The 19769-nt window shown below is 35.3% G+C and overlaps 2 protein-coding genes across 2 annotated transcripts in view; one reads left to right on the forward strand and one right to left on the reverse strand.

Moving 5' to 3' along the window:
* Positions 1-525: 525 nt before the first annotated feature.
* On the reverse strand, positions 526-14198 carry LOC140137957 (U1 small nuclear ribonucleoprotein C-like). The gene is given in 6 exon segments (XM_072159772.1): positions 526-1624; positions 3058-3151; positions 3154-3296; positions 4554-4662; positions 7856-7898; positions 14099-14198. Coding segments are annotated over 6 exon segments (501 nt in total). The 5' UTR covers positions 14107-14198; the 3' UTR covers positions 526-1520.
* Positions 14199-16354: 2156 nt separating this feature from the next.
* Positions 16355-19769, forward strand: part of LOC140137295 (nuclear pore complex protein Nup160-like) — a 47141-nt gene continuing 43726 nt past the window's right edge. Inside the window, 1 exon segment of the mRNA XM_072158938.1 lies at positions 16355-16436. Within this exon segment, the coding sequence (XP_072015039.1) occupies positions 16355-16436 (82 nt within the window).

Genomic DNA, 19769 nt, shown 5'->3' on the forward strand with positions numbered 1-19769 from the left:
CAGGGGACCTTCAATACATGAACATACCATAGTACATACAGTCGAAATTATATATGTTTCCATGGCAACGGTACAGGTCTTAATACGAGTTGGAGTTGGGCCCTTCTTCCACTAATATACAAGGTACAAGATACAGTTCTGTAAGCAGATGTGTTATAAATAGCTACAGAAATTTGATAATTATACATGTAATATGCTAGCAAGAAAGTTTATTGTAGTGAAAAGCAGATTTCCATGGATGAACAAAATTCCTCTTTCACCCAATATTTGTGGAAGAAGGGCCCAACTCCATGGAGTTGAGCCTTTCTTCCTTGAAAACCATGATTAAGTGTACGTGGAAGACTATTTGGAGAGTGGATTTTGGCTCATCTTTCGCACACATGGAAGAACAGTCTGCTGGCAATAAAATGCTGAGTCTAACTCATTTTTGTAAAAAAAATTGGAGTTGGGCCCTTCTTCCACTCAGGTATTCAATTATAAAATAAACTTCTTTCACATGTGACAATAATACTAATGCAATGACAATTATTGAAATTTTACTTCTTTATTGGGGATTTCTGTTAGGAAAAAACAAAACAAAAACAAAACCGTGAAGCTCTAGAAACATAATTACTAATTTCATTACAAAGTTATCCACCACTCCCTCCCTCTGATACAAACGAGACACATTTTACCATTTATATTTTCAGGAGTATACAAGACATGTAACATTTTAAACCCTGCCCTACCTTACGCAACTAGTTTTTTTTGCAGGCTCCATCAATTTTATGATTTGTTACCTTGTGTGATGATATGAACAATTGACATAATATTTATAGCAGGGGTGGCCTGCCTGCAGCCCGAAATGACATCTAATGTGGTTCGCAGAGCCTTTTTTTACAAGACTATTATCATGAATACACAATAAAAAAGAAGTTTTTTAGTAACACTATGCAACTGTCTAAAATGGTTGGCTGCCCCTGAAGGGGTATTAATTTTTAATTATTAACAATTTGCAACACAATACCAGACCAATGAAATAGCTTAATGCTCTGTGCCTCTCATTTTTAACTTTTCTACAAAATGCTTTAAAAATTTAATTCTTGTCAATTTATTTGTAGCTGTACCCTAACTTTTCCAAGTTTACACCAATGATAACATTAACTCATTAAAATGAGCTAACAGGTTCCTTAGATGGTCCTTGTAGAGCATGGTTTGAGAACCCAATTTTCAAGAGACAACACAAGTAAAAAATATTTATACACATGAAAACTTTGCATTTTGTTCCTTCCAAGTAAGGTGTCTTCTTAAACAGCCAAATTCAGGCCTATGCTTGATTTCCAAAGCTGGCTCACAATATTTAAACTCAAGGAAATTCCGCATTCCACTTCTGTAGACCTGCACTTCATTACTGATGTTCTACATCATGCAGAGCATGGCCAAATGTTTGCTTGTTTTTAAAAGCTGGCAATTAAAAAAGTTTATACAACAAAGTTTGCTAAAAATCTTGTCCATCATGATTGTCATTGTTCTCCAACTCCTCATTTCTTTGCAGGTCCATTTTGTACTGTTGGAGGTCTTTGTAATAACGGTCCACCAGGTCCCATAGGAGGCATCATCATAGGAGGGCCCATTGGTCTCAGCACTACACAAATAAACACAAAGAGATTGGTATTAACACTTTGATTGATTGATATTTGAGGAATTAAAACTAATAGGTCCTCACATAATTCCCCACAGGACTTGTTTAAATAAATCAAAAAGTTTTGTACAAGATTAAAAAACACACATCAATGCGCTCACAATGGCACATTACATACTAAGTGATGCAGTTTTGAAACTTGCATTTTTATCCATTCCACTCGCACAATGTATGCAGAATGTAACCTACAGTAGTTCAAGCCTACTGAGAGTTGAAAGGATCAAAGTGCATCTTTTAAAACTGCACATTTTCTTACATACTGAGCCACTGTGACAGAACACAAGGATGTGTGACATTATAAATTTGGACCAATGGTGTCAAACATAATGTGCTACAAATTACCTTTTTAATTTTTTTATTTTAAACAAAACCTGCTGTTGATTTATTCTAAAAAGTCTTAGGGAGAAATTGTGGACCCTTTATATTCAAACTTCCACTTTACTTCTCAATGAAATAACTCCTTTACCCCATCAATATGATATCCCTCTAACATGCCTATGCACACACGAATGATACCCATTTGTAATACCACATATTTAAATGAAAGAATATAAATTCTGTATGTTCCGTAAATTGAACCGCTTTCATTATTATGCATATCAACAAATTAACAAGACACGTATACAGTACTTCCAGGTTGTTTGGACACTCTACAGCATAAGTCAAAATTAAATTTTAGTTTAGAAAATTGCTCTATTCTGTCGGTCAGACAACCAAGCTAACAGGCTTTTGCTCGGGTTGACACAAGTGAAAACATTTTCTCAACCAGAAATTTAGAAAATATCAAACTGAACAATATGTCAAATGTTGGAATTTTTTATGAAAAGATGTGGCTGCTGTTTCAAATTCTGTTAACATTCCCCACACCAGCAATCATTCACTCCAGTGTCAGAGGGAGGTTGATGAGGAACGTGCCCGGAATAGCCAAGTTATGACAACACTCAGACCGACAAAATATGCCCAGTGCAACATGAACTTACAGTTTAGGCAAATGCCAAAAATTAGGGTTATCAAACGTACAGGTGACATTTTTGGAGGTGGGGGCATATTTTGACATTAAATACAATACTAGTTTTACAGAGTACCAAATTTGAACTGGTTTGAACCACAAAATTGAATGACTGATTGTGTCTGGAGAACGTATAAAATGCAGAAGAGTGCAAGAAGTCATACATGACTAGATTCTCATCATTATGAGAAAAAAAACCTGTTCTACGGCCGATGGCTGTTTTTAATTGCATACAGCTCAATTTTTTTTAAAGTCACAAAATCTGGATATGTCAGGACCGTAGAACAAGGTTTTTTTTTAGTCGCATCACTGTTTTGTTTCATTGCTGTTGGTGTTTTTTTAATGAGGTAAATAAATCAGAACTTACTAGGCCCTCTTGGCCCTGGTGGCCCCATCATCATTCCTGGTGGTGGTGGGCCCATTAGAGGTGGTGGTAAACCTGGGCCTCCAGGTCCCATTGGTTTGGTGGACCACCAGCAGGACCGTAATTTGCTGGTGGTGGTACCATGGTTCGCTGTGGGGGCCCAACTCCTGGTGGTCCCTCTTGACCTGGCTTTGCACCTGGGAATGGATTGTGTGGAATTTTGCCCTGTTGATATGCCTCAGCTGCAATGAAAAATAAAATGCAAACATAATAATAGGCGTAGGTGAAACCATGTGGTGGCGATGTCACACGTCCAGTTTCTTAGGAATACAGTTGTTCACAAATTCCCCACTTTTTCGAGGTCAGTAGGGAGAAGGCTCAAATGTAACATCAAGTGAATGCTGTTTAGACTAGACAAGATTTCAATAAATCAAACTTCAAAAGGCATTTGTTAGTAAAAGTTGGTATCCTAGCTACTTTACCTAATTTGGACCTGTTGAATCCAAAATTGTGGATACCACCCCATACATCACTTGATTCTAAATGACCCCTGAAATAAACCCATGGCGTTATACAGGGGTCAAAAATAAACATGCTCTGATTTCACTCAGAAGCATTATCAAATTATCCGCCTTGTCATCAGTGGCGTAGCTGCCGGGGGGGAGCAGGGGGGGCAATTGCCCCCTGGCAAAATTGCCTATTTGGGCCCCCCCGCCCCTAGTGCAAGGAAAAAAGAGGAAAAAGGAGGGAGAAAGAGGAAAAAAGAGAGGCGAGAGAGGGAGAGGAGGGGCAGAGAGATGGGGAATCCATACGATATGCAATACCATACGATTATTATCAATAAGCCTGGCAAAAATTGTCTATTTGGGCCCCTGCCCCCCCCCCCCAAGAGGAAATTTGGTGGATTTGGGCCCCCGCCCCATACAGTCTTGCCCTCCTGGAAAAATTCCCAGCTACGCCGCTGCTTGTCATATGGATTACAAATATATATTTAGTGTGTGAACGACCTGTGGTTGCCGAGTTATGCACCAAAGTGTTAATAAACCATTTTTTAAGTTGTACAGGAGTCCAATTTTTGTAATTATTATGTTTTGATGAATCAAAGTGTATGAAAATATTGGATCCAAAACATAATAATGATAAAATTGGATGCTTTACGCCCAATATTTATTGGTCTAGGTATGAGTTTTAAAATATTGGGACTCGACTACGTCTCGTCCAATATTTTAAAACTCATAGCTCGACCAATAAATATGGGCTCAATCGATCCAATTTTATATCAAACTTTTATATCAAATTATTAATCATTATTAATTCTCCTGCAGTACACTGCTTATTTTGTTTTTAAAAAATTCTTGAATTAACAACATCCAAAAACCGGGTTGATTTTTTTTTACATCACAAAGCACCATGCCAAACCATTTATCACTGATTTGTGCAATTCCATATAATGCAATGATAGGAATAATTGTGTAGTGCACTACACAAACAAGACTTACTTGTTTTATCAATGAGACTCTGTGCCTGCTCCTCCATCCATTTCTGATAGTATATTCTCACATTCTCTTTGTGTTTTCTACCATTACAATGTGTTTTCCTCACAGAGGGCTGCAAAAGAACAAGTCACATTAGATAATAAGAGTTTATTTACAAACAACTGTGTCAGATTGAAAACCCCAGGGTAAATGCCCTACTCTTTTTGAAACTGACTACAAATTTACAGGTACAGCTCTTTGAAGGTCTCTTTAATATTATTCACTAGCATATAGTGCACCTTAAAAAAAAAAAAAAAAGGTGCAGCGATTTATAGTGCGCTATGCACAGGCACAATGCCTAGACGTTGATCCACAAGCCTCAGCACACTTTACAGGTTGTTGCTGACCACTACAGCCCCACATCATTCTATAAACCATTCAACAACAATTCAGGGACTTTCACTGTTGTGCACAACTATCTCATTTTGGAAAATGGATCTCATTTTGAAAATCATCTCAAATTGGATAGAATTGAGACCCAATTTGAGAATGAATTTGAGTACCAATATGAGATCCATAATCACCCAATTGGTGCTTAATACATTGCTGCTACCATTGAATGTTTGTCATTTCATGGTCAAAGAAGTTGGGGATCACCAAAATTGTATTTTTGACAGAGCAAGGCCTAAGATCAGGTTTCTCTGCAAGTGCCAAGAAGACAAGGTCAATTATACTATGAAACATCTTATTGTTGATACATGTACATACTTCAAGTTTATGAATCCCAATTTAAATATCAGGGTCTTGCTTCAGTTTTCACTGCATGAATTATTTAAACATTAGCTGTTGTTCTTTTCATTTTTTGTAGCAAACAACCTGAAACTAACTATCCTCCTGGAATTTATAAGACCTTTGTTTGTGATTGAGTTTGCGATTTTCCGGGGCAATTTTATGAGTATTCAGATGGCTCAAAATATGCTAAGGTGTCATATTATAGCCATATATTTTGACATCTTTTTAAAAAAATAATAATTATAGAAATGGAATATTTGCTAGTTTAGTGGCAAGTTTAGGTAGTAAAGACATAGCATACACAATTTAAGTAAAATCCTTTCACTCTAAATAATAAAAAATAAAAATAGCTGTAAAAATGCCTATTTTTACACTTTTATTTGTAACATGCCAAGAGACGCCTTTTTTCAACAGCTTTTAATTTTTTTATGGATCCTTATAGAAATTCATGTGACCTGTTTCCCAAAATGGTGCAGTAAACCAATCAAAAAAACAGAAAGAGGCATTATGAATTATAAGTTAACAGATCAAAAAAAGGATGTAAAAGTTTGCCTTGCGTATGTTACTATTGTCTGTCAAACTTTTGATTGATTTTGAAGTCCCTCAGTTTTTTATAAACAAAGACTTGAAGCATACACTAAAGGGTAAATCTATTGTAAATAACTTCATTTCTCCATATTATAATCAATTTGTAAGTGGCTGCCATCTTTTTTGAACATATAACAATTTTAAAATTTTTCTTGAAATGTCTGTCAAATAGTAACATCACGCAAGACGGTGCTGTAATTCCTGCTAAACTAGGGTGATACAGCTAATTATGCTACATGACATAGCATTTAGCTCCACCTAGCTTTGTGGCACTATCACTTTGTGAGGAGAAGCTTTTTTGATGACACAATCCATTGTTAAGTGTTGTCTGTCAAACATTTTATGCATAAGTAACATACGCTAGATTTGTATGTGTCTGTCAAAAGTAACATACATAATATGTTTTAAAAATTAAAAATCACTTGATGTTCACATTATGATGATAGTTTAGAGTTTATAAAAGTGTTTTAAAACATGTGATTTATAAACTGCATGTGATCTTTATTCAATTTCCCATCTTGAACTACTGTTTTTGCCAAATTATTATTCTGTATGTTACATTTGACAGACACTTTGCGTATGGTATGGCTTGACAGACACACATATTTTATTTATAACAATTTATCCTCCTTATTGTAATATTTGGACACATTTTTTCCACAATCAGTTGCTGTAGGTCCTACACCTAAATAACCACAAAATACCTTATGTAATACTTTATAAATTGNTATTTGATTGCAGAAAATCATCAAAATTGTGTCTGTCAAATATAACGACATAAAGGGCTAGAAAATTAAATTTGTGAAGTAAATGGTCTATAACTTATCTTTCTTTTAGTGTATTATGAACGATACATGTGCATACTATAATTTAAACCTGGTTGGAGACCAAAAGAAAAGAGCTGGAAAAATAATTGTGTGTTACACTTTTATGACACCTTAGCTTATTTTGAGCCAGATTTTAAGTTTGTGAGATATTCAGAATATTCTGATGCTTTAAATAATTTGAAAAACATTCTCTTAATTTTTTGTTTTGGAAAGGAACCAGCAAAACATTTTTAGATCAACTTTACCTTATGGTCACCTTGTGTATACTCAAAAGACCATGAACAGGAATTAAACCCCATTCTTGACCATGAGAAGTCTAGACACTGATTCCATACAGTACCATACTTCATCAACTATAATAGTTAGCAACATAGCACCCAATAAAACCTAATTGGGTGGATTATATCTCAATTTGTCACTCAAATTGGATCTCATATTGGATCTCAAATCTATTCAATTTGAGACAATTACAAATATGAGATCCATTTTCCAAAATGAGATACTTTTGAATATCAGTGTTTGCTGCTACAAGACCGCACACCCTAGACATTCCACAAATAACCTTCGCAACCAGAATCAGCTCCCAGAGTTTCGTACAGGTTACGACGAGACAATTAGCAGTAAGTTCCTTGTCCAAGGGAATTTCAAGCCAACTCAATTTTTCCACAAGATCGTACTTGACACCGCCAGGGTTTGAACCCCCAACCTCTCGCACCATAGTCGAAAGCCTTATCGATTGAGCTAACTTGACTGCTTAGAATATGACTGTTGCTAGGTCAACTGGCACACACTGTCTTTGTTACAACCACTGAAATGATTACAACCCAATGCCTATTGCATATCATAATTCGGAATAGGTGTATGAGCCTAGGCTTGAACCAGTAACCAATAGATACTAATGTGCACTACATAAAGTAGTAAAATGTTGAAAATTACACAACCCGAAAGGTAAAATTTGACCGATATTTTGACTAGCTTTTTACAAACGTAATCAGACTTTTTGTTTTTGACCCCATCGCTAATGAAGGGACTTTCATTTATGGGCCATCATCAAACTTTTTGTTTGTTCCTTTAACACTCTTGCAGTAACTTTTTTCATGAAAGTTGTCTTGTACTTACAGAATCATGTGTTAGGTATGTGTCACAGTAGTCACAGTAGTACCTGAAAAACAAGTAGCAAAACATTATTCAAGACAATGTGTATTTGATATCGTAACTGTTTTTATGTGTTTGCGTGCTGCCATAAAGAATACCCTAAAATTCTCCTCATTCGTGTACAAACAGAGTGAGTGTAGCATATCCTGGAGTCTGAATTTCTGTATTATGATCCGATTAGTAAACATATGGCGTTGCAATTGTAATCTGATCAAACCTTGTAGGAATGTGTAGCACAGGCATGAGAATAATAAATAAAAATGCATAAATTTGGACAACAAAATCGCTTGAATTCATGCAAAAGCCTGAAAATTCTCATCCCTGGTAGCAGAGGCATGTTATTGGGGTCAAATTGTTGCAGAAGTTCCTCTTTGTAAGGATGCCTTAATTTAATAGTTTGTTGTCTCAAAGCCCAGGTTCCAAAGTTAAAAATGTAATGCGGAATGCAGTTTTTGTTTATTTTTTGTTTTTAAAACTGTAGGGTGAGCTTTTTGACAAGAAAAGACCACCTTCCATCTCTCAAGAAGGCATTACTGTGGTCAAGATGAAGAATTTTATTGAGATTTATGACTCAGGCTATGAGATTTTTGTGTGATGCATTTGAGATAAAAACAGCTGAAAGAAAAAATGAAATTTACTCAATCCAGGAATATCACGCAAAAAGCGGGCAATTTTACTAATGTGCACAGCCGCACAGGGGCTTTGAGAATTTTCTAAATGCCTGACTCTAAATCATTGTAGCAAAAGCAAATTTGTTCACAACTGCATGGAAAAAAGAAAACAATCATGGCCATTGAAATACAACACTGTCCATCCAGCATAACTTGTCAAAATAAACCTTTCCCATTCCCAGAAAAACCAGTAATAAATTGTAAAAAATGTAAATTTGGGTATCGTCATCTGAAATTTTCATGAAATACACACAAAATGGCACCCTGATAATAAATAATTAGAAAATGACCATGATGCATTTCCAGAAAGGCCAAGTTTATATACAAACATATCAGGTCTGGCCAAGAGCATCTGAGCACACATCATCATTGTCATAATGAGCGGTGCTGTTCATTTATAAATAAATAATATACATCAGGATGGTTCTATGTCACTCTTATGCTGTTACACATACAAGCTATACCTACAAACATTTACAAACTCACTTCATTTTAGTGTAGAGACAGTGGTGATGTGTAGTTTTGAGACAGTGGTGGTGTGGAAGAACGTCTGGTTGAGACTTTGGGCTCTAGTAGCTTCTGGGCAATTCCATAAACATGGACATGAAAAAACAAATTGAAAAATGCTTATGAACTTTCACACTATAAAAATAGTACAAGTGCTACCATGGCAAGATGAAAGAGGTCAACATAAAATTTATGCTCTTTCAATTGCGCCATATTGTACACATATGTATGTTATACCGGTACCATGAATACATATTTGAAGTATATACATGTATACTTCAAAAAAAACATTCTCAGTAAGTTTTTTTTAATTGCTGAACTTGAAGAGTGAAATTTTTACATGCAAATGAATTTTATTATGTATTTGATTATCTCTTCATCAAGTTTAGGGTGTCATGACTGTCATCATCATGTAGTTACTGAATACAATTTGTTTTGATATCAGTTTGCCTTTTTAACTCATCATTTTAAGTGACTGCAGTGGTGCAAACTATATGAATTAAAATTGATTCTCTCAAATTCATCTTGCAAGAATTTAACATGGAATAGACATACACTATAGTATGCATGTTTTAGGATAATCAAGTTTGATACTTAAACTACATTTACCGTACAGGAGATTTGATGCGAGAATCTATTATTGCCTAATTTGCACCCCAGGACTGGATGTGATGGTCTAGTTTAGGCCGTATAAAATTAATGTTTTGGTTCTCGTCCAGAGGATTTTCATGAATTGATGAGGGAGGGAGGTGTTTTTTTTTTTTTTTTTTTTTTTTTTCAATGTAAAATTAGCATTGTCAGTAGTTTTCGGTTTTTTCCAACAGTGTTTGAGGAAAGGATGAGGCCCCTTTTTTTTTTTTTTTTCAAATGTGAGATTCTGAGGGATAAACCCCTAGAGTACCACAAAAAGACTTGGAAGTGATGCTTGTTCTCTAATAAACTTATTTATATGTATGAAGATTTCATAAATCATTCCAAAGTCTAAAAAATTGAAAAATCTAAAAAAAAAAAATCTGACAAATCCCAGAAATTGAGGAGGGAGGGGACGAGAACCAAAATATTAATTTTACACGGCCTTATTAAATCATGAATCCCACATAAAAATGCCTTTATGAAACAAAACGTGCCCACACAATCACACAGTTCATATCAGTTTTAAGGTACAAATTCATGCCTTTTTACCACTCTAATTAATATTTATATTTCATTTTTAGGCATTTTGAAAAAAAAATCGATTAAAAAGTAATGAAACCGCAATTTTAGGCTATTCTCAATAATTTGCAATTTAAATATTACAACCGCACAAAAGTTACTGCTTGTAAATTGTCACCCTGTTAGATTGTGGAATTGCCCATAAGGCTGCACGGTAAAATAATTGTTTGCTTAGGACTGTGTGCCAATCAAAAGTAGGGTCAGTTGCAATGTGATTTATTTTGAGTGATAAACAATGCAAACTTCACACGGAATTGGTGACAGAGATGAATAAACAAACAATTGTATTTCCACAACCTAAATCTAGATTTTGGTATTTCATTTTCAAAAAATAATAGAAAGCAAAATTATACTTCGCTACTCAAATTTGGTATACTCACTGAAGCGTGCTCACCGGGTCAACCAGCATCTTCAGCAGATGTTATTGCTCTGAAGATTTGTTGTTGCTAGTGTTGTAGTGATGTTGTTGAGAAACTTCCGATGACGTCAAACAAGAAGATGTAGTGGCACCCCCGGGGGGTCAGGAGGTTGTCCCAAACAGGGTCGGTGTCTAGCGCTTTGTCACGGTTTAGTCTGGGTTTTTTAGTTCTGATATGGATTACGTACAAGTCCTAAGACTCCCTCTCTAACACTTTACGTTCTCCCAGTCAATCTGGTGCCCTCTGCTCCTGTCAATATGTTCCTTGATCGCTGACTTTGAACTGGCTGCTTTGGATTTATGTTCTGTTAGCCCCCTTTTGAGCTTGCATCCAGGTTCACCAATGTATGTAGATGAAGGGGAGCCACAACATCTTCTTGTTTGACGTCGGAAGTGTCTCAACAATGCCACTAGTCAACAAGAAATCTTCAGAGCAATAACATCTGCTGAAGACACCAATTGACCCTGTGAAAACGCTCTGGACTCCGGTTGGTGGTGAGTGTACCAAATTTGAGTATAATTTTGCTTTCTATTAAAAAATTTGTCAGTTCTGTGCACATGATGTCATGCAGTCAGTGCATGGGGCAGTGCTAGGAAATTTGCATAATTTAGACTTGGTTAGGCATGTCCACATTGCTTATTGTGTCGTAGTAATAGATCCAAAATTTATTATTATTATTTATTATTATAGAGGGCGACGTTCAACTCAAAAAGTTGCGTCCACAGTAAATGGCTTAACTGTGTAATCCCCATAGGAAAATAGAAAATTTTCACCAGAATGGACACCAGAAACTTGGAGAAGTAGTCTAAAAAGTGCTGGTACTTTATCCTTGATACAGCTAAGTCATGCAGATAGTTAGATTTCATCAAATAAAATCGCCTTTGTGTAAAACAGATCGGCGTGGTGAAAAATGATGCAGAAAAATGATGGCCGCAGAAAAATGCAGTTCTTTAAAACAGACATTTGCCCATGAACTTTGCTATTTTTGACCTACAAACATGGTTGACCACTCATTTTTAAGTTAAGGGGTACTACACCCTGTGGTATATTTGACTATTTTTGCATTTTTCTCAAAAATAATAAACACTGGTAATAAAATTTATGTATATTATAGGGGCAAGGAATCCACTTACTACACTGAAATTTCAGTGACTCAAGACATGTGGTTCAGTATATATGATAGTAAATGAGGTACATCCTAACGGTACCTTATTTCTTATCATAAATAACGAAGGGCTTGTCTTGGGTCACTAAAATTCCAGTGTAGTAATTGGATTCCTTGCCCCTATAATATACATAACTTTTGTTACCACTGTGTTATTAGTTTTTGAGAAAAATGCAAATATAGACACAAATTTATCAAGTGTAGTACCCGGGGTAGTACCCCCTTAAATAATCACCTTTTTATTACAAAACAATTTCCATGTGAAATATCCTACTTGAAAATTTTGTGATCATGCCTAACTAGTAACTTGGTAGAAGTTTGATTGTGCATCACATGATCAATGACATCATATAGTGCCGTACGATTACACTGACTTTCCTATTTGGCGAGGATGACAATTTTGACCTCCTCATCTGTTTACAAACAGAAATGTAGACAAAATACCGTTCTGCTTGTAACACTCAAGTATCAGAAGGATGGTCCACAATAGGGTGTTTAACGTAACATGAATAGGGATTAAAAGCTGTCAAGTAGAACCATGACCCCATGTGCTTCTTTTGTCCAATTTCCCATCAAGATTTCAAACAGAAACTGTTTATGGACTTTCAATTTCCCATGTGTTTGAATGGGAATTATTTTGCCTACTCGCCACAAGTTTGGGGAGCACATTTCTTCAATATTTTGACAAGTTGACTGACATCAAATGTTCTATTCTATATTGTTTGCCAATAATGTCTGTTGCCAACAGTACGTCCAAAGTTGTAATTTTTGATCCCAAAAAGATCGGATATTTTTATTCCCGATCCGATTCCAATTCCGCACCCTTCGCAGGGGTGCAGAATTCGGAAGATCTTTGACAATAATTTTGCCTTTTTGGACACTAAAATGCATTTGATCCTTAATTTTGTTTCAACCGAGTCTTAAATTAGCAAGCACAATAAGGCGAGTACCAATTTTATATACCGTACTGTTGATTAAATTTTGAAGAAATTTCTTGAATATCTGACCCGCGCAAACCGTCAAGTCAAGTGTGTATTTCCCAGACAAACAAAATGACGCGAGCCAGTTCGTAGGTACAGCGTATCGTAGGACTGGTGAGCGAGTCTAGTACAGACCTAGAATCACGATCATGTCACTTTATTGTCAGAAATTAATATTTTGTTCTGGGACTGATTGAGTGATTCTGTTTCTGATTTTGTTCTGGGACTGGGACTATAGCTAAAATAATAGTTCCTCGATCATGAGTGCTCAATTGGCACGCAATGACAATTGCGTCAAGCGTACAACGCCTACCACACACGCTTTGGATGGCGCTGCATTTCCTGTGCATGCACAATCGATCGCGCTATCGTGTTCTTCCACTAAACTTGCGACATTAAGCAGTGCAAGCAGAACATTCATACTCTAGGTATGCTAGGTGAATTCAAATTTGCCATCAAACTGCATCATTTTATATATCAAATTAAAGCCCTTGAGTAAATAAAGCCAAAACTGAAAACCATTTTTTCATAGCACTTTCCGTAGCAAAGTTACATCTTGTCAAAGATTGACTTTCATCAAAAAGTTTCAGCTAGCAAAATTCCCCAAAACGGCATTTTGGGGGTGTTTCTAGATCTTAGTCTCATTATGATAGCAGCTTTTTTTAATGGAACTGCTATCAAAATCCCTCTAAAATTCCATGTGCGGGTGACTTATCACCATAAAAAAACATATATTTGGGTCAAGTGAAGTATAGAAAACATATTTATGTAGGTTTCTTTCTTCGGGCAGTTGTTTTAAATTTCTATGTAAAAATGCATTGACATTATCGGTAATTTGGCTGACTAGCAAATGTGTTAACTAAGGTTTGCCTGGGTTACCTACATACTCTCATGATCGAGAAATTAATAATATTATTTTACTTGATAGACATCACGAGCGCCATTGAGCGCCGCACTGTTTAATGTTTATATTACAACTTGCCTCATTTGGGTAACGATCTACCATATTTGGATACGACAGATAATTTATGTTCGTTGAAATTCCCTACACAGTTTTGTATGTGCATGCATCCGTCAATGGGCATTTTGCATGCATGCATGGTTCATGGGTTTGCATGGTTTGCATTTGGCTTGCTTTTGGTTGGGATGGATCGCTCATTTCAAAAGTCATTTGGAACATAAAAGAAGGGAGATATTCAATGCAACAATAATAACAACATAATAATAATCTTCTATACATATATAACACTCACTTTGGCATTATAGAAAGCTTTACAGATGACAATACAGGTAAAAATCTTTCACAAATTTACCACCGCACGACGCGACGTTGTCCTTATTTTCTTCAATCAATGTTTCTAGTTTCAAGATAAATAACCACTAGTTCAAAAATATTAAAAAGCTTTTGTTTATTAAAAAAACACAGTCACAATATATTTTAATTAGTTAAAAGTAACAAAAATCATTAAAAATATACAAAGTTGTGTATATTTATATTTATATCAGATTTATAGATTAGTTTTTAATGGTTAGTATAATATAAAACGCTTAATTACTCATCTAGCGCCCTCTAACGGTTTGATTGTTGTTTTGTTTTGAACAAAATGGCGGATTACAGTAGTTATCACGAGGCTTCACTGGTTACTGCAGAAAATTACCGATGGAAGGAGCTGACAATCACTACAGGTTGGTATTAAAGCTTGTAATATGAAGTAACATATTTTCAATTATATTCCATATCGACGTGTCAAGTTTGGCTACCTGATATGCCTGAGAGAAGCCCCGGGAGAGAAGCCTAATTTTTATTTTTTTAAGCTTTCATCATACTACAACTACTACAAGGCGGTAGACGAAAGAAAGAAAGCCAAGAAAAAACCCAAATAAATAAATAAACAAACTGACTTTTAAAATCCCTCTTATTTAGTCAGCGAGAACAGTGGGAGAGTGTGCTTTGTCTACCGCCTTGTTTTCATCATCATTTTGTAATGATGTATGCATGACAACTTTAGGCATAGCCTAGCACCGGAGTTTCGCGCGATCGCGCAAAAAGCGCAAAAGATCACGATTTTGGGGGTCCATCGCGATTTTGGTGGTCCATCGTGAATTTTGAGAATTTTGCCAAACACACTACTTTTCAATGTAAATTCACCAATAATAACCTTTTACAACATAACAGGCTTCCCGTTAGTGTGCGTCATTGCGTCGAGATAATAAAAGCCCCAAAATGTTGACCCACCTGCTGAGAATTGAAGGAAATTCTGCAATATTTGTAAATGCAACGCCAGGAAATTGTGCACTTTTGCATGCTTTCCGAACGATCGCTGGCCTGATGGTGGGGAAGTCCCGATTGATTTGTTTACAACCAAGAACGTGCCGCTAACGTGCGGTTAATGTTATTTATCACAACCTGACAATATTCAATTTTTAATATTTTAAGTTTATTTTCTCATAAATAATCTACGTACGTCAATGGGCATTTTGCATGCATGCATGGTTTGCATTTGGCTTGCTTTTGGTTGGGATGGATCGCTCATTTCAAAAGTCATTTGGGACATAAAAGAAGGGAGATATTCAATGCAACAATAATAACAACATAATAATAATCTTCTATACATATATAACACTCACTTTGGCATTATAGAAAGCTTTACAGATGACAATACAGGTAAAAATCTTTCACAAATTTACCACCGCACGACGCGACGTTGTCCCAGGAGGGTGAAAGTGCATATAGGAACAATGCCAAAAACTACGTCACGCCGGTCACGCTATTGTTCGAGTTAAACTACATCATTCGCCATTTTGTAAATATTAACGCATGATCGTTGCTTTGAAGTTTCCACCGGATAGTCTGTGGATAGCGCAAGAGCATGCTTTGACCATGCGCAAAAAAAAAATGAATATCATGAAGATGTTTAAGATTGATTCTTAGATGTTTCAAAAATTACCGTCATATTGCATAGATTCATCAAAGAATGGTTTGAAGTACTCTTCCTTATTTAGTAATTTTAAAAGCTGGGGAGAATTTTACAAAATCAATGTTTTTACCTGTCGGTATTACAACTCGTGAAACACATTAGTGATGTGCCTGGGTGACCTAATCTACTAACCTTTAACGTTTCCTCTATGAACTCTAACCCTCCTGCAATATGGCGCCTATTGTCTAGAGTTAAACTACATCATTCGGTGTGTTACGTAATAGCTACGATGCCTATCCCTTTATATCCCTGGTTGTCCTTATTTTCTTCAATCAATGTTTCTAGTTTCAAGATAAATAACCACTACATGTAGTTCAAAAATATTAAAAAGCTTTTGTTAATTAAAAAAACACAATCACAATATATTTTAATTAGTTAAAAGTAACAAACATCATTAAAATATACAAAGTTGTGTATATTTATATTTATATCAGATTTATAGATTAGTTTTTAATGGTTAGTATAATATAAAACGCTTAATTACTCATCTAGCGCCTCTAACGGTTTGATCGTTGTTTTGTTTTGAACAAAATGGCGGATTACAGTAGTTATCACGAGGCTTCACTGGTTACTGCAGAAAATTACCGATGGAAGGAGCTGACAATCACTACAGGTTGGTATTAAAGCTTGTAATATGAAGTAACATATTTTCAATTATATTCCATATCGACGTGTCAAGTTTGGCTACCTGATATGCCTGAGAGAAGCCCCGGGAGAGAAGCCTAATTTTTATTTTTTAATTTTTTAAAGCTTTCATCATACTACAACTACTACAAGGCGGTAGACGAAAGAAAGAAAGCCAAGAAAAAACCCAAATAAATAAATAAACAAACAGACTTTTAAAATCCCTCTTATTTAGTCAGCGAGAACAGTGGGAGAGTGTGCTTTGTCTACCGCCTTGTTTTCATCATCATTTTGTAATGATGTATGCATGACAACTTTAGGCATAGCCTAGCACCGGAGTTTCAGCGATCGCAAGAAAAAGCATAAAAGATCACGATTTTGGGGGGTCCATCGCGATTTTGGTGGTCCATCGTGAATTTTGAGAATTTTGCCAAACACACTACTTTTCAATGTAAATTCACCAATAATAACCTTTTTACAACATAACAGGCTTCCCGTTAGTGTGCGCCATTGCGTCCAGATAATAAAAGCCCCAAAATTTTGACCCACCTGCTGAGAATTGAAGTAAATTCTGCAATATTTGTAAATGCAACGTCAGGAAATCGTGCACTTTTTGCATGCTTTCCGAACGATCGCTGGCCTGATGGTGGGGAAGTCCCGATTGATTTGTTTACAACCAAGCACGTGCCGCTAACGTGCGGTTAATGTTATTTATCACAACCTGACAATATTCAATTTTTAATATTTTAAGTTTATTTTCTCATAAATAATCTAGGTTTCCTTTATTAGTATTATTGTTACGATGAATAAAAGCAATTTTAAAGACAAAATCCAAATGATAACCCCTTTTTCGTATTATTTGTGGTAGCACGTGTTTTAGTTTTTGTAGCATCAACAACACGTTAATTTTAAAAAAGAAATGCGGAAGTGAATTTACGAACGAAAATTGCTCATGTTTTTGCACCTGTTTTTGACCACGTTTCGGACCAAAACTGACACAGAAATGAGAAAAATTATCATAGCTTAACGGAGATGGAATATCACGCGAAAATGCACTTTTATTTTTTTTAACAATCAACATTTGATGAGGTGTAGACCCGGGGTACGTGTGTATCGTCATAATCGTGAATTTAAATACTGGAAAATGCATTTTCACGCTTTTTGACTTGAATTTTCGCGCTTTATAAAAAACCGGCCGCGCATTTTGCCGTTTTAAATCGAGCGAAACTCCGGTGCCTAGCATAGCCTAGTCCGAATAATCTAGACTCGCTTGCCATTCCTATGGTCATTTTCACGGTAAAGGGTGTAACTTTTGATTTTTAGGGTCAAAATTTCAAACCACTTAAATATGTTTCTGTTTACTGAAATCATGCATAGAAGCAACTTAAATTCCAGTAAAATAATGTTTCAAGGCTTAAACCTTTTGATTTCTAATAAAAAATTTGACATTTCCATAACATTTTGGTTAAAATCTAAGAAAAAATGTATTTTACATAACCTCAGAAAATTATGACATGAAAGCTGTAATACATGTGAAATCCCATTCCAAAGTAAGTCAACAGATATAAGTTAAATTTTATACCATGTTTTGCTATGTTTGTAATTGCAGTTTTGAAAATTTTTAACATCAAGTGTCATTTACAATGGAAATTTCCAAACCTTAAACATATTTTTTAAGTTTTAATTGGGTTCCTAAAATAATTTGAATGTCTAACTTCATGTACAAATACTACTTGATGAAAGGAACCTCCTAGCCAAGTTTCACAGAAATTGGAGTTATTTTTTAGAAATGGCAATTCAAGCGATTTGTGTTTCGGAGGCTTCAGTTAACAACACAGGTGATCATAAAAGTAAAATATTTGGCTAACTACTACAAGTTGACATAAAAAAATAGGTAAAAAATATCACAATTACCAATTTTCATGCTTTGCTTCTAAGTATTGAATTTCAGTTGTGACAAAAATTAAATTATCACAGCAAGTCATTTTTTTTGTTTCGGAGGCTTCATGTTAACAATGCAGAAGTAGTTTTTTTGAAAACAACAGTGTTGGGATCATCTAAGCTGTTATTTTCTTGTGTGTATTGAATCAATGATTCTATGTGGCAGATATTGTAGATTTATCACATGTTAATTTTTTCACCCATTTGTTAAGTATGGTGTTTTTTGCATGTGAAGCCTCCGAAACAGGCTTTTTGGGTATCAGTATATTTTTCAAACATTAACCATAATGTCAAATTTTTTTTTAATTTATGACATTCTGCACATATCAAGTAATAATTACAATGCAGATATCAGTATGAAACACACCAATTTAGATATGCATAGATGATAATTAATCTTATTGTTGTTTCGGAGGCTTCATTTGTTTCGGAGGCTTCAATTGTTAACGGAAAGTTCGTATTTGGTCCCATTTTCAAACGGTGATATATATCTCCACGATTTAAAAACATGTGACTTGAGGATCTACTTTGCTACATTTTGATAAATAGATTGGATGAGCTCTTTTATTTATATTTGCACAAGCTTGCTGAACAGTTTGTTTCGGAGGCTTCAAAAAGTTAACGGAAAACGGCTCTTTGAAGTCAAGATTTTATAAAAATTTTAAAAGCTTGCAAATCGACTAATTTTTGTTACCCATTTCAAGTTAAGATAACAACTGTTATGAATCAAGAAGAAGTGAAGAAATAACCAAGAATTATGAACCAAAGCTACACCCACAAAGTTTGTTAACAATTGTTAACGGAAAATGAAGCCTCAAACAACAAATATCAAAGTCCGGTTCTCAAAAATACAGGGCTGTTCACAATTAAATCTAATGTGGCAGTGTTTACTGAACATATGACTGTACTTTCAGGATAAGAAAAATTATCCATGAACTAACTGAAGAAAACACAGGGTTTTACAAAAATGTTACTGTTTTTTATAGTTTTTCAAAATGGCAATATTAAGTACATTTAAGCCTGCTAAAACTGAACGCAGTAACTCCCAAAGCTGATTATGCTACCCAAGGTAGCTGCTAACTAGATGACTTATGTGGCCAAAAAATCATGGAAATATGTGGCTTTATTAGAACACTACGGATTAAAATGTTAAAAATCCAAAGTTACACCCTTTACCGTGAAAATGACCATATACGCCGTACCTATGCCATTTTGGATGTCAATGGGAAATACACACTTAACGATTTGCGCCGGTTAGAAACTTGAAAAAAAATCTTTAAAATTTCATCAATGTATATAAAAATGGTACCAACCTTATTGTGCTTGCTAATTTAAGACTCGGTTGAAACAAATTTAAGGATCGAATGCATTTTAGTGTCCA

Source organism: Amphiura filiformis, chromosome 17, assembly GCF_039555335.1.
Source record: "Amphiura filiformis chromosome 17, Afil_fr2py, whole genome shotgun sequence".
NCBI classification, from domain to species: Eukaryota; Metazoa; Echinodermata; class Ophiuroidea; order Amphilepidida; family Amphiuridae; genus Amphiura; species Amphiura filiformis.